This window comes from Heptranchias perlo, chromosome 2, assembly GCF_035084215.1.
Source record: "Heptranchias perlo isolate sHepPer1 chromosome 2, sHepPer1.hap1, whole genome shotgun sequence".
In the NCBI taxonomy this organism is placed as follows: Eukaryota; Metazoa; Chordata; class Chondrichthyes; order Hexanchiformes; family Hexanchidae; genus Heptranchias; species Heptranchias perlo.
The window spans coordinates 46,127,102-46,151,191 of NC_090326.1; the positions used below are offsets into that span (position 1 = coordinate 46,127,102).

A 24,090-nucleotide genomic window follows, 5' to 3' on the forward strand; every position below is an offset into this window, starting at 1 on the left:
GAGGAAGAGCCACAAATCAACTTAATTGAAAAATAGGAAGTATTAAGACTTGTGTTGGAATAGTTAAGATTCTAGAATGTTAAGTCTCTGCACTTTAGCCAGTTGATATTTCTTTCAATGGAAGAATTGTGAAGTGAGTAAAACAGCAGTCTTCTAACTACAGTTCCTGTTAAAGGGAGGCGATAAGCAGAGATGGCAATATTCTCTTTCAAGCTAGGAGAGATCTTATTCCAATAGAATTTATCAGTTTGGCAAAATCACTGGGATATTAAATACAACATATTGGGTTGTCATTTTGGTCAGCACCAGTGGATGAACATCCTCCACTTTGACTTTTTTGGATGCTGAAAGTTTTGGATGCTGACAGCTAGAAAACATTTTTAGCTATCACTGATGTGGAAGACTACTCCTGCCAAGAGAGAAGCCATCAACTAGAAGCTCTTACAAGTTGCTGTCCCGTTTATGACCTTCATCTCAGTCAGTGGGCTCTGAGGTCCTTAACTGTTGGTTGATTTGAGTGAGAGGATAATGGAGAGTCCTAAATCTTTGTCAGTAGGAATGTTATCAAAGATCTTTGTTATTGAAGGATATGCCTGGAAAGTATATAGAAACTTTCCATTATAGGAGATTGACTGGCTGCAGGTTCCTGCAGCAGAATCTTTGTACGTTGTTCTGGAAAGTTGTCTTAAGGTTCATCTCTTGGTCCTATTTCTAAAAGTGAGCCAGAGTACTCAGAAATTTCCCAGGACAGTTGTTTGGACTCCATTCTTCCTCCTGATTTCCTTCATATTTTGGTGAGGGGAAAAGCTTAGTTTACACCCCAAAAGGTGTTGGCCTAAAGGAGCTAATCTAGATTTACACTTTAGTGCAGTGCTGAGAGAGTGTTGCAGTGTCAGAAGTGATGTCCTACAGATGAGATGTTAAACCAAGGCTTGTTCAAATGGACATAAAAGATCCCGTGAAACTTTTTTGTAAAAGAGCAGTGAGTTCTGCTATCTTGTGGTCATTAAACTCATTGCTGTTTATGGGACCTTGTGCACAGATTGATGCAATATTTGCCCTCAAAACAAGAATGATTACACTTCAAAAGAAATTTTTTGCTTGATGTGAAGTGCTTTAGGAAGCTCTGAGGATGTGAATGGTGCTTTGTAAATACAAGTTGTTTCTGATTTTATTCACTAAAATCCAGTCTACTTCTGCGACTAAGCCTTGGTGATCGATTCAATCAGGATGAATTCTGCCACATGGATCCTTTCTGAGATGTTAACCAAGTAGACGGGCATGTATCAAAGCTGATGGTTACATTTCAAATACCTTGATGAGGACCAGATCCGTTTGTGCATTTTACACCTCTTAATATCTCATCAATTGAATAGTTAGTTTTTATCCTGCTTCTGTTGTCTTTTTGAAGCTCCTCTATTTACTTCCTATCTGTATTCACAAATAAACCAATTGGGGTGTAAACCCAGTGGATCTGGACCCTGCTTCAAATTGTGACACGTACAGCCACGTTTCTGCGAGAATTCTGTCACGAGATCTTTACCCTCCTATATGTGACCTCCGCCATCCCTATTCTCTTTTTTCCCCACCCCCATCCCCCCAACATCCTTCTTCTGACTGACCTCGTGCATCCACCCTCTCACTGTTGACTACAGAGCCTTGTGCTGCTGGGATTCTACTCTGGAACGCCCTAAACCCCTCCACCTATCCATTTCTCTCCTTTAAAAGCCTCCCTAAAAACCATCTCTTTGACCAAGCTTCTGGTTATTCCTCCTAACCTCCTTCTGTGGCTAGTGAATATGTTCCTTACGTCCACCCATGAAGTCAAGATTTTTTTTACATTAAAGGTGCTATAGAAATGGAAGTTGTAGATCGTAAAACCTTTGTGTTACTCCTACTGAAAGTTATATGAAACTCCGCTCCACAGCAACCCATTCTAACTTCCGTACACGTGACTCATCTTTTTCCTCTGCTTTTTATTGTATCAGGCTCCTCTGCTTCTAGCCATGTCAGCACTTTACTGCATGCACCATCAATCACCGTTCCTTTGTCAAGCTCCAGCTCAGAGACAACTTCTCAAGAGGCATTAGATAATAGGAGAAAGAGGTGGGTCCACAGGTTGATGCACTGAGCACGAGTGAGCAGGAGGAGCTGGGTGGAAGATGAGGGGGGAACACATTCTGACTGGAGGTTCAGGAGATAGTGTCGCTCACCTGCAGAGCCTCAGGACCCAAATCTCATGGGTCTTGCTTTTAATAGGATGCTTGCAGAGCATGAAATGTATGTGGGTACTAGGAACGGTCCCCGAAAATGTGCAGTAGATAGCGGGTCGATCGGAGGCTATCTTGCATACTAATGGATGACAGCGGCATTGAAGTCCATCCTGGAGCATGTGGCACCTCCAGCTCTCCAGCAGCCACCTTCATGATGTAGTTCCTAAGGGCAGTCTTATTTTCTGCCATGAATTCCCAAACTGCCACGGTGGAGGTCTTGGGCACCCGACTGGAAAGGGCTGTCTCTTCTGGCCTCCCAACAACTCGTGCTGGTGAAAAGGGTTTCATTTATCTGGGTGGTACCATTAGATCTGCTTCCCCACAGATCAGTGGCCATGCCGAGCTGGTGCCTGGTAAGAATGTGCTCAGATGATGCTGCCGTGTCTCGTGATAGAAATACATATATGCCCCTCTTCAGATACTTGCATATGTGGCAGGAAGGCAAGGCTAAGATATCCATGCAGTAGCACAAGAGATGCTGTGTGCACCAGGCCTAACTCAGGAGTTAGCTGCCATGAGATGAGGTGCCATCTCTGTCCCAAGAATGTACCAGTCAGCCACTACACAATCCTGCCAGTGATCCATAGAAGTTTACAGCACAGAAGGAGGTCACTCATCCCATTGTGTCTGTGCAAATCTTTGTTAGAGAAATTCCAACCTAATCCTACTGTGTCACTTTCCCTCCATACCTTTGTGTCTTTTTTGGTTTCGAATATTTTCCCTTAAAAAATGCCATGGTCTTGGCCTCATCCACTCCCTCTCTCCCGATCGCCTCCCTCTCTCTCGCCCCTCTCTCCCGATCGCCTCCCTCTCTGTCGCCCCTCTCCCGATCGCCTCCCTCTCTCTCGCCCCTCTCTCCCGATCGCCTCCCTCTCTCTCGCCCCTCTCCCGATCGCCTCCCTCTCTCTCGCCCCTCTCCCGATCGCCTCCCTCTCTGTCGCCCCTCTCTCCCGATCGCCTCCCTCTCTCTCGCCCCTCTCCCGATCGCCTCCCTCTCTGTCGCCCCTCTCCCGATCGCCTCCCTCTCTGTCGCCCCTCTCTCCCGATCGCCTCCCTCTCTCTCGCCCCTCTCTCCCGATCGCCTCCCTCTCTCTCGCCCCTCTCTCCCGATCGCCTCCCTCTCTCTCGCCCCTCTCTCCCGATCGCCTCCCTCTCTGTCGCCCCTCTCCCGATCGCCTCCCTCTCTGTCGCCCCTCTCCCGATCGCCTCCCTCTCTGTCGCCCCTCTCCCGATCGCCTCCCTCTCTCTCGCCCCTCTCCCGATCGCCTCCCTCTCTGTCGCCACTCTCTCCCGATCGCCTCCCTCTCTCTCGCCCCTCTCTCCCGATCGCCTCCCTCTCTCTCGCCCCTCTCCCCCGATCGCCTCCCTCTCTGTCGCCCCTCTCTCCCGATCGCCTCCCTCTCTCTCGCCCCTCTCCCCCGATCGCCTCCCTCTCTCTCGCCCCTCTCCCCCGATCGCCTCCCTCTCTCTCGCCCCTCTCCCGATCGCCTCCCTCTCTCTCGCCCCTCTCCCGATCGCCTCCCTCTCTGTCGCCCCTCTCCCGATCGCCTCCCTCTCTGTCGCCCCTCTCCCGATCGCCTCCCTCTCTCTCGCCCCTCCCGATCGCCTCCCTCTCTCTCGCCCCTCTCCCGATCGCCTCCCTCTCTCTCGCCCCTCTCTCCCGATCGCCTCCCTCTCTCTCGCCCCTCTCCCGATCGCCTCCCTCTCTCTCGCCCCTCTCCCGATCGCCTCCCTCTCTGTCGCCCCTCTCCCGATCGCCTCCCTCTCTGTCGCCCCTCTCCCGATCGCCTCCCTCTCTCTCGCCCCTCTCCCGATCGCCTCCCTCTCTCTCGCCCCTCTCTCCCGATCGCCTCCCTCTCTCTCGCCCCTCTCCCGATCGCCTCCCTCTCTCTCGCCCCTCTCCCGATCGCCTCCCTCTCTGTCGCCCCTCTCCCGATCGCCTCCCTCTCTGTCGCCCCTCTCTCCCGATCGCCTCCCTCTCTCTCGCCCCTCTCCCGATCGCCTCCCTCTCTGTCGCCCCTCTCCCGATCGCCTCCCTCTCTGTCGCCCCTCTCCCGATCGCCTCCCTCTCTCTCGCCCCTCTCCCGATCGCCTCCCTCTCTCTCGCCCCTCTCCCGATCGCCTCCCTCTCTCTCGCCCCTCTCTCCCGATCGCCTCCCTCTCTGTCGCCCCTCTCCCGATCGCCTCCCTCTCTCTCGCCCCTCTCTCCCGATCGCCTCCCTCTCTCTCGCCCCTCTCCCGATCGCCTCCCTCTCTCTCGCCCCTCTCCCCCGATCGCCTCCCTCTCTGTCGCCCCTCTCCCGATCGCCTCTTTAAGCACTAATCTGAGCTGCTGCCGGCAATGCAGTGACCCGAAATTCCAAGCCTCTTCACTGGTGAGCTGCCGGGGTACGCTCAGCACGTGTCCACGGCTCCCCGGTCTCGTTTAAATGAGTTCCAATGCCGGGCACACCCGAGGCCTACTCATTCAGGCGCATGGATTGTACCTCGTGTCCAGCACCTGAATGAATTTCTAGGCCATTGTTTTTGGTAAGGTTTAGAAGTGGCTTTGATGAAATGGCATGAACGGGAACTTGGCAAGTTGTTGCACACACACAACCATCTGTTGATAGCTTATTTATGGGGGAGAGAAGATTTAAAAAGAATTGTTCATGCAGTGGGCAGATGTGGTCGTAAAGAGCAGGTCTCCCATCTTAGAACAGTATGAATGTCTCTTGCAGCTGACAATAGGTTATCCTCCTCATCCCCTTCAGACTGACGTTTCTCTGGCTGATCCCTGTTATCCTTGGCTATCTTCCACGATGAGGCCTCTTTGTAAAGCAGGCAGCACCTTGAGATCCTAGCTGGGTTACATTGCACAGAACCCCTAGACTGATTCAAAAGTCTAGTTATGTGCTTTGGTGGAGGAATGGACCTTGCTATAGCGGTACTCAGTTGGGAAAGTGCACTGGTGTCCTGATTCAGGGCTGTGGAGGGTAGCTTTGATCCAGCAGGATTCACTCATTACTTTTATTGTTTTTTATTCTCACAAGTTTAAAAAATATCTAGAAGAAAGGTGGTTAATATGTTAAATGGGTGTTGTTTTCCCTGGATACTAAACAATAAGCAATTCATTAGCTTGTCTAGGTAATCAAAAAAACAACTTTCACTGTGTAATTGTTATGTACCTAGGCAACACTATCATACAGGTAGATATAGGGTCCATGAGTTAGCTCCTATAAATGTAGGACCCTCAAACTACTTATAGGAGCAGCTGATGACACTGAACCCAAGAATGTATCTATGGCTGATCCAAATTTGTAACAACTGCCTTAAAATGAAGACAAAAAAGCCAACAATTACTTGTGTAATGCAATGCTACTATTCACAAATGAGCTGTACATTGAGCTGAATCCTTTCCTGTTGACATAAGTGATGGAATTCATCAAGGGAGGGATCATATGGGTACAATGTGAGTCTGTGGATCTTATGAAACCCTGCCACTCTAAAATTGCAGTGCACTGTCATGCTGCCACTGGTTGTCCATGGGGAAGTAATAAATGGGCTTGTTCACACAAGCAATGCATCAGTGACTTGCTTTATGCATTTATGCACAGCTAATCAGCTAATGTTACTGATGTCCCCTGGGCAGCCTGGAATGACCCCATAGCATAAATGTGCTGGATAGTTGTGATCTTCAAAGCCAATACCAGTGTCATGCTTATGGTAGAGGTAGGCTGTAGGCTAGGTATGAATATAACTCAGTGTGGCTTCCTTTGAGAAGTGTAACCTCTGGGCACCGCTGCTGGATCAACTGGAGGTAGGAGTGTCTTGGTCTGTACAGCCTACAGTGGAGGTACTGCTGGGTGGGTACCATGTGCTTCTGTACTGACTGACCAGCTTATCCTTCCTCTGTTACTCCTCTACTACCTCCAAAAAAACAAGATACAGGAGTATTTCAAATGGGAAGCCCATTGTGGTCTCTAGAATGGAGAGGGGAATGGGGTCTCCACTGCAGCATAAAGTAAGGTGAAGAATTAACAGCAATGAAAAAAAAACAAAAAAAGTGCTGCTGCGTCCTTTAAAATCTATTTCTGCTTTTTCTGTTCGCTGAATGACCATTTTATACAGGCATGATGTACGCTCAGCATTAATCAGATAGTAATGACCAAAAATGGGAGGTATGATGTTAAGATGATATTACCAACTAATTTAAAGTAGGAAGCCAATGAACAACTGGAGCAGTTGCACAAATTCACTCACATTAGTTGATGAGTAATCAGTTGCAGTAGTGCCACTAGATGGAGCCCTGCTAAACTTTATAGGAGGGCAGAAAACTAGGATGGAAGTTAGATAAACTGAACATGTACATCCAAAAGAAGGTAGCTTTTTGATATATATAATGACCTGGACTTGGGCATAATTTCAAAGTTTGCAGATGACACGAAACTCAGAAATGTGATAAACAATGTAGAGGTTAGTAATAGACTTCAGGAGGACATAGACAGACTGGTGAAATGGGCGGATACATGGCAGATGAAATTTAATGCAGAGAAGTGTGAAGTGATTTATTTTGGTAGGAAGAATGAGGAGAAGCAATATAAACTAAATGGTGCAATTTTTAAGGGGGTTCAGGAACAGAGAGACCTGAGGGTGTATGTACACAGATCTTTGAAGGTTGTAGGACACGTTGAGAAGGCTGTTAAAAGAGCATATGGGTTCCTGGGCTTTATTAATAGAGGCAGAGAGTACAAAAGCAAGGAAGTTATGCTGAACCTTTATAAAATACTGATTAGGTCCCAGCTGGAGTATTGTGTTCAATTCTGGGCATCACATTTTAGGAAGGATGTCAAGGCCTTAGAGAGGCTACAGAAAAGATTTACTAGAATAGTACCAGGGATGAGGGACTTCAGTTATGTGGAGAGACTGGAGAAGCTGGGGTTGTTCTCTTAGAGCAGAGAAGGTTAATAGGAGATTTGATAGAGGTGTTCAAAATCATGAACGGTTTTGGTTCAGTAAGGAAGGAGAAACTGTTTCCAGTGGCAGAAAGGGTTGGTAACCAGAGGACACAGATTTAAGGTAATTGGTCAAAGAACCAGAGGCGACATGAGGAAGCATTTTTTTTTAAAAACGCACTGTTGTTACGATCTGGAATGCACTGCCTGAAAGGGTGGTGGAAGCAGATTCGACAATAACTTTCAAAAGAGAATTTGATAAATACATGAATAGAAAACATTTACAGCGCTATGGGGAAAAAGCAGGGGAGTGGGACTAATTGGATAGCTCTACCAAAGAGCCGGCACAAGCACGGTGGTCTCCTGTTGGTTGGACAACATACAATGACTGCCCACAAATGGTGACATGTTCACTGTTAGAGCCTGAAAAATTGTCAGTTATCACAGGGAAAAGATAAGTGCTCAGGCTGCACCCAAAAAATTTATACAAGAACATTATAAAAATTAATCAAATGTTAAAGGTTTTAATCTTCAATTGCTTGAATTTCAGCTCAGAAGTTCCAGTGTATTGTTTGTGCAGAGTACTCACTTTAAAGTTCTCTTATCAAGGGTTTCTGCCAAAATTTTAATTTCAGAATTTAAATTGTGGCCTTTCAACATGCAGTTTGCAACTAACAAGTAATGGGTTACACGTGAATTTCAAGCAGTTGAATAATTTTGCAAGTGTGTGCGTGCACATGAATTTCAAACATGCATTGCAATTTCTCACCAGAACCTAAAATGTGCTAATTGTTTTTCCAGAGAGGCACACTGGACTGCAGGTTCAGCAAGCCCCAGGATCTGTGAAAGTACTGGTGATGTTTCTATAGCAACAGTATCTTTATGCTGTCACCTGCATAGCTGATAAGATTAGGGCGACCACCCACCTGCTCTTGAACCGCACAGTTCAGTTTTGAGGGCTGCTGCCCGCTAAAACACATTTGAAAAGTGCACAGAAAAAGTGCGGATTTCCAGCACAGGATGCTGAATGAAGAAAGCTGTGCGCACGTGCAAAACGGTCCTCTCGCGCATTCACCAATGTGAAATTGGCCAATTTTGTGTTTTGCACAAGCAGCTCGTTTCAATTCACACACGCACAAGTGGAACATTTTGCACATCACAGCCTTTCTTGAATTGCTTTCACACTGGACCTCGTTCAGTTCAGTGCCCCTTGAGCTTGCTCCTGGCGTTCACGCTGCTAAATCCGACTTCCGTATCCTAGCGGCGGAACCGTGATCCCAGTTTTATCAATGGAACTCCCATTCTGCTGCAGAAATAACGAAGGTGATTTTGTGGGGAGCCTGGCCAGGGATGTTCATCTCCCGGAATCCAATTTATATAAAAGCCAGTGTAAAAAGTCCAGTTCAGTTTCCGACTGAATAGAAGGGATGACCTTCACTAAGACTAGTGGCCTTTAAACGTGTGAGCTAACATGCCTGGTATCCCTGTGTTTAGACAATTACAGGGCGACCCGTACTCTCAAGATCACAAGCTCTGTTTGATAATACCATAGTACCAGAACTTGCGTTTTCAACCTCCCCATGTATGAGGTGCTTTACTTCTATAATTTTACATAATCCATCTAACAGAATTTCCAAAATATATTAAAATGTATCTATTTAAATGCATCACCACTTTTAAAACAGCCAATTAAAAAATGTTATAAGTAAAAAGTTATTAAGAATTGTGAAGAATTGCTTCATAGATCTTTCCAATTATTAACATCACTATTTACAGCAAATTAAATTCTAATTCAGCAGTCCTTCTGTCAAGCACGAGTGCATCAATATGTTTGCATGCAAACTTATGGGACCTCACACATCAGGTTCCCAATCTTGGTCAGCTTGGGGAGTCACAGAAAAGGGGAACAAAACTGAGGCCGTGTTACCTTGCACTGTTTGTGCCTTTGCTGGTGCTAATGACACTTGGGTCTGTGTCAACTTTCAGTTTGGATGGATAGGAGCTTCAATACAGTACAGTCCCCACCGCTTATAGCAGGTGCGTTGGTGTCAGCACGATAAATACACATAGGTTGTAGCAATGAAACAGCATGTCTCGGTCAAACGTAACCAACGTTTTTTTTTAAAACAACAGGTTTGATGCAGAACGCCTGAAGACTCCACTTAGCAACTGCCTCTTGGAATTGCTAGCAGTTGCATCCGAATTGATTACCAATCCAAAGAATCCCATCACCAGGGTAATGGCACTTTAACGAGGCGCAAACATCTTGAAGACCTGACGTTGCCCGAAATCAGCAGAGCTTTATAAATCGGTAAGTACAGAGGATTAATGAAATGCGAACTTGAACTGCCCGAAATAGTTGGCACGCTTAATAAGTTATAAGCGGCGCCTTTGTAATCAACTCCTACAGTAATGGCATATTGTTAGCGCTATTTGTCCGATGTAGGCAGCTGCCTGTGTTCAGCGTGGACGGTGTAAATGGTGGGGATTGTATTATAAATTTTATTGATGATTTAGGAGTATAACAATGTTAAATACAATTTTAAAAAAACAAAATGCCACCATTCTTCTGAATTTGTATCCTTCATGCTTTCTTAAATATGTGCAATTTAAAAATGATCAAAAGATGTGTATTTTTAAAAAAACTAATATTGGGTTATTTTTCAAGGCGCCTGGAAGGAATGCTTCTTTAAAGTACAGTTGAAAGACATCCAAGTGAACAGTTTAACTCTAATATTTTTCTTTTTTGAGCATCTTCCTGATGTACATGAATAGCGGTATCAAAGGAATACAAGCTGTGGAAACGGCCACAAGAAGTCCAATAATGGCCAAGGCATAGGGAGGATACGCAACCTTTTCTGTTCTTCCCTGTAAGATATAACGTTACAGTGATTGTCTACTTAAGCTGTGGTTCAAATGTGAAAGACAATGTACGTATTCCAGATTGCATAAGACACATCACATATCGTGCACTACAACTGAGCAGAATAATGTTCTATCACTAAATTGACTGTGTGATAATTATAATTTAACACCCACATAATTAATCAGAGAGTGCATTGCAGGAAATCACAGGTGCACAGCCCCTGATATTCTGCCCTTTAAAATGAATGGATGAAAAATCATGGGCTGTGTGCCCACAATTTCCCTCCTCCACTCTCTCCTGGGAGCTTGAAATTGGCCCTTACTTTTCTTCTTCTGGTTTCTGGATCACTATTTCCAAACCAATGCTTCTCGAGAGAGAAGACCTTCATTATTTGGGATGGGGATGGTGATCAGAATGGACCTACCAAATCCTACAAGTTCAAATAGTTGTTCACCTTGGAGCTTCAGTGTGGATTGTTCCGTGGTCACTGCTTTTGTTGAATGGCCTTTAACTAATGTTGCTGTTTCCTTGCTTAATGACGTCAGTATGGTTACCCATCTTCCCTAACAGCAATTACTTGCATGCAGAACCCTAAAATCCTTCCTCCATTTTGAGGGTGATACCCTAAACTCTCCCATACCACTTACAACACATTCTTCAACTGCTAACCTTCACTTAATTTACTCAATCTTGTTGCAGGACAAAATGGCACACGATGCTCTCGAGAGTCAGGCCACTAGAGGGGGTATCCCCAAGCAGAAACACCCTACATCCGAGGAGAAAGCTATGGAGCTCGTGGGGGGGCACTCTGCTCTTGCCGTGAGAGATGGCAAGGTTAGAGGCATAGTGCTGGCACCAGTAACTGAACACCTACGCTGTTACCATGGAATCCCTGTGAAGACACCACACAGTCACAAGCTTCCACCCCTTTCTCTTAGGGGGTCATGCTCATCTATTTTTAAGTTTGTACATTCTTCTTCTGCAGATCCACCAAAGCAATGGATGATGATGATGAGGAGGAAAAAGACACACAACTGCACCCTTGTGAACTATGACGATGTTGATGAAGAAGAGGAGGGTGATGATGAAGAGGGAGGTGAAGGAACATTATACCAATGTGTAGGCTCTGAGGTCAGTCTCTGAGGATATGCAGCAACTGATAGATGTGACTTGAATCTACAGCTTTCATTTGAGGCAAAATTTGAGGATGATTTTTCTTTGTCGTAGACATGCAGTTCTGGTGGCAATAGGGGAGAGAATAGATTGCATTCTACATACCGGCTTCCAGACCATGCAGCTGTGATGCATGCTGCTGTCTCTCCGGGCTTTCAAAATCTGATAGCTCCTATCAGACCAGCCATTCCACTGATCAGTGGAGACACAGATCCAGGGCCAAGTGGAATGGCAACAGCTGGAGTCAACCTCCTTGATACTGCAGTCTCTCAGGACAGCAGCACATGCCAGACTTTTGTCCGCCCCCCCCTCAGAGTGCCACACAAATGGAACATAGTAGGCAACACCATTCTGCCCAGGTACAAGTTTCAGAGATGCAGCCAGCAGCGACTCCATCCCAGGAGCAAGCTGCCATGAGAGGGGGGTCACCTCAGTCCCATAACATTTTTGTAGAACATGAGCAGCCAACTATCTCTCACAATACTAGCACTCTGGTTACACCTAGGTGAAGCACTATAATAGGTGAAAAGCTTATTTAGAGACCCAGTTAGGAAAGAGAAGGTTGACTTCTGTTCACTTTGGAGTTTGTATTAAAATAGAATATGTACTTTGGTGCTTTGTTATTCAAAGAAGTAAGAGTCATACCGGAATGGGTGCACTTATTTGGTGCTGACTTATTCAAATAGGTGATGGTTGTTGGCACGGTCATGTAGAGGCAAAGAGGGCTGATGTGATGTCTTGAAGGATTGAAGGATTGTTCCTTTATTTAAAGGTAGGGGAGAAGGAAGCAAGGCACAGGTAGACTGTGTTAAACAGAAGAGACAACTTCATTGTCGAAATGTGCTCTGATGCACCTTGCAGGAGCCACTGCGACCGATGAATGAAGATCATTGTAATGGTCTCCTTCAAGTACTTCTACCTCCAAAGCAGCTAAGGCCATCTCCCCAGGAATGTCCAGGTCCATGCTTTGTCGTCTGCCAAAGTTGTGCAGGGCACAGCAAGTTACATGTATGCGTGACACACAAGCTGCAGCGTACAGCAGAGCCCCTCCCGACCTGCCTAGACAGCAAAAGCACCCCTTTAATGACTCGATGGTCCCCTCAATGATCACTCTTGCAGAGGCACGTGCTATTCAGGCTGCTCTTAGTTTGGTCATTATCCATGAGAGCAGAGGGTAGGCTTTGTCACCTATAAGCCATCTACTAACATGATTTTCTTTCCTGAAGATGCTAAGGAGACCTGAATTTCAAAGTATGAATGCTTTGTGACAACTTCTAGCATATCTTGCATTGACTTGTAGGATCCTTTGCATTTTGTTGCACACAATCTGTACATTCAGGGAATGGTAGTGCTTACTGTGGAGCAAGTTGAGGGGGCTCTCTGTAGGTGCTTGTAAAGCAACATCAGAGCCATCCATTGCACCTGGATCTTGAGAAAGCCAGCAACCCCATAAAACTGGATGGCACAATCTCGCTGCTGCCTAGCCTTGATGCCAGAGGTGATGCATTCCCCAGCTCTGCAAGAATGTCTGTCAGTCACCTGACTAATTCATGCCCATACTACAGCCAGGTTGAGATTAACAAGGCTGCTTGAAAATGACCCTGTGCCATAAAGGTTGAGTGTGGTCCTCACATTTATTATCACAGAGACAGCAGTGTAGGCAGGTGACTGTGCCTCCAGATCCTCACACACTAGGTGCCAGAGCTCCTCTACTGCCTCTTTGGTGAAGCACACTCTTCTTAAACACATCTACTCACTAATGTCCTCACATAACCCGTGTTGCCTGTATATTCTTTGGGGCAAGGTAAATATCTGGTTCCTTAAATGCTGCCCCACGCTCCTTTGCTCCATCTTGTGCTGCTCCTCCTCTATAATAATGGCCCACAAGGGTTGCCTACAGAAAATGCCATACCTGCTCTAAAGAAGCTCTTCTTGTGAGGGGAAAGTGTCCAAATCTCCCAGTGGTTGCATACTCCCACAAGTAGTCAGAAGCAGGTCCAAGGTTGTCTCAATGCCAAAAAAAATCAATGCAAAAAAACATTTCCAGCTGTAGAAATCGCTACTGAAACTCCACAATCTTCGGGCTCACAAATTCCTCACTCCCAGCTGATCCTGGCAACAGCTGTGTTTCATAATGCTCAGTCTAACTTATTCACTTTGTGCACTTTGAGTGTAAAAGCAAGAAACTCGGAGCAGCAGTGATCCTGACCTTCGTTATAATCTATATAAATGAGCTCGGTGGGCAGTTTGCAGGAAGGGCCAAAAAGCATGTGGAAATTCGGAGGGACTGATCCTGGGGTGGAAAACGTTGTCCCGATTATACACTGAAATTACGTTGAGAACAGTATGGAATTTCTCAGCCATTGGGGCAAAGTAACTGCTCTGCATCTAACTTATGCCATTCCTATGCTGGGAATGCTTAAAGCTGATACTAAAGGGCAGATTATCCATATGTTCACTCCTGGTGTGGAGCCTTTTCTGTCGTAAGCTCATTTGGGAAATCATGCATGTGCTCTCCATGATCTTAGGTGTAAAAATGTGCCAATTCTTCAGCGCTGATACCCCTCACCTCAGAGCACAAAATATAACCTAAGTAGCTGAAAAAAAGAAACACTGGGAAAATCCACTGTAATTTACCAGTTTGAGATAATACATCTATTATTCCTCATTACATTGAATGCCTTATTAGTCCATTCACTTGACTCTGACCTAACAACCAGCAAGTTTGAGCATCACCTTGGTCTACATCACGTACCATTCCTTGGTCAAGAGGGCAAACGTGTGCTCCCAGGTTTCTCTAAGTACTACACTTGAGCTGGCTGGGCTTCCACGGAGTGGTTCAGCTTCACATTTTCACTCCACCTCTGTGGGAAGCACCGAGCTTTCACGCTGCATCTCCGCACTCACCGTGTGGGGAAAGCATCAGTGTTGATTCCACATGTTACCACTCTGCGGCATAGCAGACTCGAGCATTACTGTGCCAGCAACTTTCGTTTACCCTAATGTACTCAACTGACTGTGGAAATTACCGTGACATTAAATGCTTGGATGTGAATACAGCTAAACCATATCAGATTATGCACATACCTCAAGTGAATTCCATGCGGAGTATGTTAGTGTTCCACTCGTGGAGTAATCAACAATGTAAAAAATCAGTAGGCTTATAATTAAAACAGGGCTTATGAAAACCCAGGTAATCACCCAGTACCAGTTTGGCTTGTGTCCTATCATCAATTCAACCTCATTCCGGAATCTGTAAGAGATACTTTTCTAATTAGTTACTATCCCATGAGCATGGATAATATCAAAAATGTTCATAAGTGGAACAAATTATAGGAAGAAAGAACTTGCATTTATATAGTGTCTATCATGACCTCAGGACATCCCAAACCGCTTTATAATCAGTGAAGTACTTCTGAAGTGTGGTCACTGTTGTAATGTAGGAAATGCGGCAGCTAATTTGCGCACAGCAAGCTCTCACAAACAGCATTGAGATATTGACCAGATCATCTGTTTTAGTGATACTGGTTGAGGGATAAATATTGGCCAGGACACCAGGGAGAACTCCCTAGCTCTTCGAATAGTGTCATCGGATCTTTTTCGTCCACTGAGAGGGATGACGGGGCCTCAGTTTAACTTCTCATCTGAAAGACAGCAGCTCCGACAGTACTGCAGTGGAGCGTCAGCTTAGATAATATGCTCGTCTCTAGAGTGGGACTTGAACCCACAACCTTCTGACTCCGAGGTGCGAGTATGAAATGGGTCACATGAAGGTGCATTACTATGAATGCATGGGCCACAAAAAGTCTATAAGTGCCATATTTGTTGAATTTCTGGATTGTGTCTGGTACGTTACTTCCACAGAAGTCAGCATATATGTTAATTTATAAATGCAAAACATTTTTTATCTATCCATGTGGTCTGAGTATTGACTATAGCAATTTCAGACCGTAGCTATTTTCCCCATTTTCTTTGAAGTGGGGGTGCAAGGAGTGCATGATGAGTCCATCAGCATCTGGGCACGTTTACAATTTGGGCGGAGATCTTTCATCAGAGCAGAATTCAGGTGGGATGGGGTCATGACCTGGCTGTGGCCTTATCTCTTCTCAGGTTCTGGCAAACTTGCTGTATGTTTCCATAACTTTCCGTTTTTATTTTAGATTTCCTATTAGTTGCAGTTTTTTCTTTTTTCCATTTCTCATTTTCATATGTCTCTTTTCCATGCCTTTTCATTGCCATACATAGTTACTTCCATGCCCTTTTGTTTCTAATGTCCTGTTGTTGCATCACTGGGTGATCTTTACATATGATCCACTAGTTTTTTTGCATCTTTCCAGCTTTTTAAAAAACTCTTTTTGACAGACATTTAACCCATGAAGTGTCTGTGACAAGGGTCAGTATTCTTGTTTCCCAATTTCTCGCTCTTCTACTTCCCCCTCTCTTTGTTGTGTCCGGGACAGAATTAGCAGTCACTTGGACAAGGGTGGATTGATTCGGGAAAGCCAGCACAGATTTGTCAAAGGCAAATCATGTTTAACTGATATAGAGTTTTTCGATGAGGTAACAGTGAGGGTAAATGAGAGCAATGCGGTTGATGTAGTGTAAATGAACTTTGAAAAGGTGTTTGATAAAGTGCCGCATAATAGGCTTGTCATCAAGATTGAAGCCCATGGGATAAAGGGGGCAGTAGCAGCATGGATACAAAATTGGCTAAGTAACAGGAAGCAGAGAGTAGTGGTAAACAGTTGTTTTTTGGACTGGAGGGCGGTGTACAGTGGTGTTCCCCAGGGGTCGGTACTAGGACCACTGCTTTTGTTGATATATATTAATGACTTGGACTTGGGTGTACAGGGCACAATTTCAAAATTTGCAGATGACACAAAACTTGGAAGTAAACAGTGAAGAGGATAGTGATAGACTTCAAGAGGATGTAGACAGGCTGGTGGAATGGGCGGACACGTGGTAGGTGAAATTTAACGCAGAAAAATGTGAAGTGATACATTTCGGTAGGAAGAACAAGGAGAGGCAAAATAAACTCGAGGGCACAACTCTAAAAGGGGTACAGGAACAGAGAGAGCTGGGGATATATATGCACAAATCGTTGAAGGTGGCTGGGCAGGTTGAGAAAGCAGTTTAAAAAAAGCATACGAGATCCTGGGCTTTATAAATAGACGCATAGAGTACAAAAGCAAGGAAATTATGATGAACCTTTATAAAACACTGCTTCGACCACAACTGGAGGATTGTGTCCAGTTCTGGGCATCGCACTTTTATCAAAGATGTGAAGGCCTTAGAGAGGGTGCAGAAAAGATTTACTAGAATGATTCCAGGGCTGAGGGACTTTAATTATGTGGATAGACTGGAGAAGCTGGGATTGTTCTCCTTGGATCAGAGAAGATTGAGAGGAGATTTGATAGAGGTATTCAAAATCATGAAGGGTCTAGACAGAATAGATAGAGAGAAACTGTTCCCATTGGCAGGAGGGTCAAGAATTAGAGGATATAGATTTAAGGTGATTGGCAAAAGAACCAAAGGTGACATGAGGATAAACTTTTTTACGCAGCGAGTAGTTATGATCTGGAATGCACTGCCGGAGGGTTGGTGGAGGCAGATTCAATTGTGGCTTTCAAAAGGGAACTGGATAAGTACTTTAAAGGAAAAAATTTGCAAGGCTACGGGAATAGGGCAGGGGAGTGGGACTAGCTGAATTGCTCTTGCATAGAGCCGACACGGATTCGATGGGTTGAATGGCCTTCTTCCGTGTAACCTTTCTATGCTTCTATGATTCTATACAACCTCTAATAAGGGCTTTACATAGCTTTCGGTTTCCAGTTCTGACCAAATGTTACCCTATCCTTTCTCTTTATAGATGCTGGCAGATCTGCCATGTATTTCTAGCTTTTCCATTTTCATGGGCGGAGAGGGGAAGAAGAGCTGAATGGAGGAGGGGAGAGGAAAGCTCTTTACAGATGCTGTGTATTTCCAGCTTTTTCCATTTTTATTTCAGATTTCCAACATATGCATTTTTCCCTTTTTATTTATATCTGTCTATTTATACAGCCACCAAACAACATTTCTGAGTCCATTGCACTTTCGGCTTCACCAGCTGATCACCCATGACATTGCACATTGGGGAATCTGGTCCAAGGCACCTTCAAGAGAGGAGAGGAAGGGGAGGACAAGGGGAAGGAGGAAAGCAGTAAAGAGGCCTTAGGAGGAGGGGGTCACATGAGAGGAGAGGCAGTGAGAAAGAGAGAAGGGGGAGAAGGACTGAGGCAGGTGTGGGGCAAAAAGGGAGGAGGAGAGAGGAGGGAAGGGAAGACAAGGGAGGAGGCGAAAGGGGGAGGGGAGGGGAGACAAGAAGGGGAAGAGTAGGAAAAAAAAAACAGTACAGGATAAAGATGGGAGAGGGAGGCTGGGGGTGGGGTGAGAGGAGGAGGGGGAGAAGAGGGGAGGGTGAGGAGGGAGAGAAGAGGGGAGGGTGAGTGGGGAGAAGAAAGGACAGTGAGGAGGGGGAGAAGAGAGGAAGGGGAGGACAGGGAGAACATTCCCAAGTGCCCCTCATGAATGGCTCCATATCGCAATATTATTGGTGGCCCCCTTTTTCTGTGAGAATCCCGAAGCATCCCCTGTTGGGGGAACCAGGTCCACCTCTGTCCCCCATTTCTTCTTTGGTGAATGTACTCTTCTAATACACATCTAACCACTAAGGTCTTTATAGTACTCATGTTGCCTGTATATTCTTTGCAGGGTGGGGGGTGCTGGTAATTTCTTATGGGTGATCCTTAAATGCTGCATCACTTTCCTGTCCTCCATCCTCTCCTGTTCCTCCTCCTCCATGATAATGGCATACAAAGGTATATCCATAGGAAATGGCATATCTGCTCCTGAGAAGCTCTCCCAGTGCGGTGGGGGCACAATCTCCCAGTTGTCTCACACTCCCAAAGGCAGTTAGAAGCAAATCCAAGGCAGTCTAGGCTCAATGGGAGATCTACTAGGTGAAAAATGGTTTTCATACTAGGAAGTCTTAACATTTCTATGGCTCTTTAATGGTATCGTTAATGACTGGGTAAAGTGATTCTGTGCAGCCCAAAACCCTAGACAAATCTTGTGAATTTCTACACATTTTTATGCTTGCAAAGTGCTTAGGGACATCCTAATGATGTGATAAGGTGCTATATAAATCCATAAATCACTGCAATTTACTATAATTTTGTATGAATACAGGTTTCTAACTAACGATAAATCACTTGCCTTTTTAATGACCAAGCATTGGAATTGGAAAGAGAACTGTTCATCTGCCGGGAAGGGGTGGAATGTAGGAATTGTAAATAAACTTCTGCTCTATACGGATGATGTAGTTATATTATCTCATTCCCCCTAGTTTGTGGACATCAAGACTGCCCCGGATTGCCACATCTGCAGTAAATGCCTCTGGCTTGAGACACTCTGGCTCAGAGTCTTTGAGCTGGTGTGCGAGTTAGAGACACTCGACACATAAGGGAGGGGGAGGTAGAGGAGGTCCTGCAGATGCTGGTCCTATCCAACAGGAACGAGGTACTTGATACCTGTGAGGATAAGGATGAAGGCTGTAGGGAGGATGGCCAGAATGCTAAACACAGCACCGTGGAGCATGAGACAGTCCAAGGTGGGGTGGGGGGGAGGATCAGAATAAAAGGATTGTAGTCTTGGGAATTCTATAATCAGGGGGAAAGATAGCATCCTCTGCAGTCGCGACCGAGAGTCCAGAAGGATGTGTTGCCTACCTGGTGCAAGGGTAAAGGACATCTCGGAGCAACTGGAGAGGAACTTGCAAAGGGAGGGGGAGGATCCAGTTGTAGTGGTCCATGTTGGCACCAATGACATAAGGAAGAACAAAGAGGAGATCCTGCTAAGGGAATATCAGAATCTAGGAATTAAATCAAAAAGCAGAACTTCATGGGTGGTGATCTCTGGTTTACTACCGAAGCCATGTGCTAATTGGCATAGGGATAGACAGATCAGGAAAGAGTGGTGTGGGAAGGAGTGGTTCCATTTCATGGGACACTGGCACCAGTACTGGGACAGGAAGGAGCTGTACCGCTGGGACGGGCTCCACCTGAACTGGAATGGGACCAGAGTCCTAGCGGAAAGGATAAATAGGGCTGTGCATAAGGTTTTAAAGTAGCAAGTTGGGTGGGGGGGGGGGAGGGATCTCGTAGCAATAACAAAAGCTTAAAGATAAAAGAAACAGGATATGAGTGTAAAGGTCAGACCAGATAAGGAATAAAGATAACATAAATGGTCAAGGAACAAATACAGTTATAAAACAGAAGTATAAAAGGACTGTTAAAAATAAGGTAAAGGAACAACTATTAAAGATGAATTAAACTGCCTGTACAGCAATGTAAACAGTGTCCAAAATAAAATGGGGAAACTGGAGGCAATAATTCGTAGTGAGGAACCAGATGTAGTAGGAATAATTGAAACATGGCTACATAAAGAACAGGATTGGCAACTAAATATTGCAGGCGTTAACATAATCAGGGAAGAAAGAAGGTGGGGTTGGTGTAGCTGTACTAATTAGAGATAATATAATGGCAGTAGAAAAAAGGGACATAACTAACGGAAGGTTAGAAACAGAATCCATATGGATTGAAATAAAAGATAAGGGATTGATCACGCTAATGGGGTATACTACAGACCACCTAATATTGGAAAGGAGGTGGAGGAAGAACTATGTAAGTAAGTTTGTGAAATGAGTAAAGGACATAGAATAACAATCATGGGAGATTTTAACTATCCCCAAATAAACTGGCAAGAAGAGCTAGGTAAAGGGGTACAGGGATTGGAGTTTTTACAATGTGTGCAGGACTCCTTTCTTACCCAGTGTGTAAAAATCCCAACAAGGGAGGAAGCACTAATGGATCTAGTAATGGGAAATGAATCAGAACAGTTATCAAGTGTAGGGGAACATCTAGGCAACAGCAACCATAACATGATAAGATTTAAGATAAAGATTGAGAAGGACATAAAAAAGACAAAGACCAAAGTAGTAAATTGGAAAAAAGCTGATTTTAATGGGATGAGAACGGAACGAGGGAAAATAAACTGGAAACATTTACTGACAAACAAGGAAATAGAACAGCAGTGGGAAACATTTAAAATGGCGATCTGTAGAGTCCAGGAAAAATACATCCCACTAAAAAGTAAGAACAAACTAGCCAGTAATGACACACCATGGATGAACAGAGAAATAAGGGCAACATTGAAACTAAAGAAAAAGGCATACACTAGGCACATAGACAACGAAAGAGAGGATGACAAAAGGGAATATGAAAAGATTAGAAAGGAAGTTAAAAAAAAAATTAGGAAGGCAAAAAGAAACTACAAAATTAAATTATTAAGGAATATAAAAAGAAATAGTAAAGTATTCCACAGACACATAAATAACAAAAGAAAAATCAGGAAGGGACAGGGCCACTAAGGGATACACACGATAAACTCACAGGTAATGACAGAGAAATAGCAGAAATAGTAAATAATTACTTTGCCTCAGTATTTACTAGGGAGACTAACATGGTGGGCATGACATTAGAAGAAGAGATCAAAAAAGATGTAAAGACATTTAAGATGGAAAGGGGGGAGATAATTGATAAACTAATCAAACTTAGAGAGGATAAAACCCCAGGTCTGGATAGATTGCATCCACTCATATTAAAAGAAGTTAGGGAAGAGATAGCAGAGGCACTATTACATATATATAAAAATTCATTAGAAAAGGGAATAGTGCCAGAGGACTGGCAGACAGCTAATGTGATTCCTACATTTAAAAAGGGAGATAGAACCAGTCAAAGATATAATAAAAAGCATCTAGAAACTGAAAATATAATGAATAGTCAGCATGAATTTCAAAAGGGAAAGTCATGCTTGACCAACCTTATTGAATTCTTTGAAGAAGTAACAGAAAATGTAGACAAGGATAATGCAGTAGAAGTAATGTATTTGGATTTTCAAAAGGCCTTCGATAAGTTACCGCATAGTAGACTCATGACTAAGGTCAGAGCATGTGGAGTCAGGGGATGAGTAGCAGAATGGATAGCGAGCTGGCTACAAAACAGAAAACAGAGAGTAGGGGTTAAAGGTAGTTACTCAGACTGGCAAAAGGTGGGAAGTGGTGTTCCACAAGGATCGGTGCTGGGACCACTGTTGTTTGCTATTTACATAAATGATCTGGACTCAGGAATTGGAAGTACAATTTCAAAATTTGCGGACAACACCGAATTTGGGGGGTGGGGTATAGTTAATACCAAGGAGAACTGCAACAAAATACAGGAAGACATTAATAAACTTGCAGAATGGGCATGTAATTGGCAAATGAATTTCAATATAGATAAATGTGAGGTATTACATTTTGGTAGGAAAAATAAGGAGGCTACATACTGCTTGGATAATAAGCGTCTAAATGGGGTAGAGGAGCAGAGGAATCTGGGAGAACAGATACACAAATCACTAAAAGTAGCCCGCAGGTTAATAAGACCATTTTAAAAAAGCAAACAAAGCACTAGGGATCATTTCTAGAGGGATATAATTGAAAAGCATAGGATTTTTGTTAAACTTGTATGGAACCTTGGTTAGACCACACTTGGAGTACCGTGAACAATTCTGGTCTCCATATTATAAAAAGGATACAGAGGCACAGGAGAAGGTGCAAAAAAGATTTACTAAGATGATACCAGAACTGAGAGGTTATACCTATCAGGAAAGATTGAGCAGGCTGGGGCTTTTTTCTCTAGAAAAGAGAAGACTGAGAGGTGACCTGATAGAGGTCTTTAAGATTATGAAAGAGTTCGATAGGTTAGACGTAGAGACCAGAACTAGGGGCCATAAATATAGGATAGTCACTAATAACTTCTTTATCCAGAGAGTGGTTAGAATGTGGAACTTGCTACCACAAAGAGTAGTTGAGACAATTAGCATAGATGTATTTAAGGGGAAGCTAGATAAGCACATGAGGGAGAAAGGAATAGAAGGATATGCTGATAGGGTTAGATAAAGTAGGGAGGGAGGAAGTTCATGTGGAACATAAACAGCGACCAGTTGGGCCAAATGGCCTGTTTCTGTGCAGTACATTCTATGTAATACCAGAGCAATAAAGTACATTAAAGTACCATATACTTGGAGACTAGAAATACACAAAAAGAAAATTAAGGTTATATACAACAGCACAAATAGGATGAGTAAAAAGGAAATGTGGATTCAGAAGAAGGATGGGTTTGAAGCAGTCAATTACTTACATACTTAGAGTCATCATCCACCCTATCCTGTCTTAGAATTCACAAAGATGAAATGATTAAAAAGAGCAGTGCAATGTCATCTGGGGCCATGAGATTTAAGAAAGAATATAGAAGGAGCTCTTTAAAACTACTTCAATGATATGTAATGACACAAGCTTTATATAGGGTCGAAATCCAGGGGTATTCTGGTAGCTCCCAATTTAAAAAAATCCTGAATATATTTCTGTGAAAGGTGCTGACTTTCCCATCCTATTCCTAACTCACGTGCTAGAGCTGCAACTAGTATGACCTCAGTCAGCACTAAAGTTAAACTCCGCCTTTTGAATTATTGGTGAGAGACTAGAACTTGACAGACTGCCAAGAGGATGTCTAACAGAAGTACTGCAACACAGAGGTGGTATTTTTCCACAGTTAAACTGAGATAAAATTCCTTTAACAAGGTAGGGCTGGAAAATATATGGCATACCTTAGTGCAGTGATTCTCCACTCCATAAAAAGATCAAAGAGTGGAAGCCTTCTTATCAACAGCATATAGGGGGAGCTAAATTGAGATTTACGTGCAAATAATAAATAGTTATGAAAGAGAAGATATTTTTAAATAATTTCACACACTAAGAAAGGGCTTCCTCAGATTGACATGGAATTGGATGTTAACTCTGTATTTTCCGATGATGTGATAATTAACATGGCACATGACACTTCCTTGTTAAAACTGGAATTGAACTGTTTTAAAAAAAAAACATCAAAACACAAGTCCCCTCCACTCCCATCCCCCAATTTCAGTCTCAAGGTCAACTTGCCTCCATAGAACCTCCTTCAGAGAGTATGCTGCTTTGCTCTAGTTAGCTGGCAGGAGGTGAGCATGTGGCACGGTCGAGTGTGCAGTCTCAGTTCCTCCACCAAATAGTGAAACGCTCTGTATCCGCATAGTAACTCAAACCGCAGCTTGGGCACAGATTGTAGTACTCATTCTGATGGTTGCAGGCATGCTTAAGTGACAAACGGCCTTAGGAACTGAAAAATTGATCATCTGCGTACATTGTTATGCTATGAACTTCTAGCTTCATCCTCGATTTTAATTGCTCCATCATTCGTGGCCATGCCTTCAGCTGCCTGGGCCCTAAGCTGTGGAATTCCCTCTTTAAACCTCACCGCCTCTCTACCTCTCTCCTTTAAGAGGCTCCTTAAAACCTACCTTTTTGACCGAGCTTTTGGTCACCTGTCCTAATATCTCCTTATGTGGCTCGATGTCAAATTTTGTTCACTAATGCTCCTGTGAAGCACCTTGGGACATTTTACAATGTTAAAGGCACTATATGTATGCAAGTTGTTGTTGTTGTTGATAATGAATTAGCTCGGTCCAGTTAGTAGATTATCTCACAAAGTTACAAATGTCCTTTATTTCTAAAACTTTGAATTATCTGCCTTTTTATTTTTTCATAACCAGTCTCAGAAAGCAAGTGAAAGTGGATTCCTATCAGTATAGCCTTAAACATTAACAGTAGCCCCATCTCTATGTGAATCCCATTCTACTGAGATTCTTGAAGACACAGGGTCAATGAAAGATT

The 24,090-nt window shown here is 44.1% G+C and overlaps 1 protein-coding gene and 1 long non-coding RNA gene across 3 annotated transcripts in view; one reads left to right on the forward strand and one right to left on the reverse strand.

Annotated features, from left to right (window-relative positions):
• Window positions 1–8,350: 8,350 nt before the first annotated feature.
• Window positions 8,351–24,090, reverse strand: part of LOC137338694 (sodium- and chloride-dependent transporter XTRP3A-like) — a 90,490-nt gene continuing 74,750 nt past the window's right edge. For both annotated transcript variants that reach the window (XM_068001836.1, XM_068001837.1), the window contains exons 10-11: window positions 14,334–14,499; window positions 8,351–10,075 (exon numbers count right to left, since the gene is read on the reverse strand). In XM_068001836.1, the coding sequence (XP_067857937.1) occupies window positions 9,938–10,075; window positions 14,334–14,499 (304 nt within the window). In that variant the 3' untranslated portion in view covers window positions 8,351–9,937. The remainder of the gene's footprint in view (window positions 10,076–14,333; window positions 14,500–24,090) is intronic.
• LOC137338730 (uncharacterized) overlaps window positions 9,327–24,090 on the forward strand; it is an 84,061-nt gene continuing 69,297 nt past the window's right edge. Inside the window, exons 1-2 of the long non-coding RNA XR_010966618.1 lie at window positions 9,327–9,518; window positions 11,059–11,204. This is a non-coding gene — a long non-coding RNA (uncharacterized lncRNA). The remainder of the gene's footprint in view (window positions 9,519–11,058; window positions 11,205–24,090) is intronic.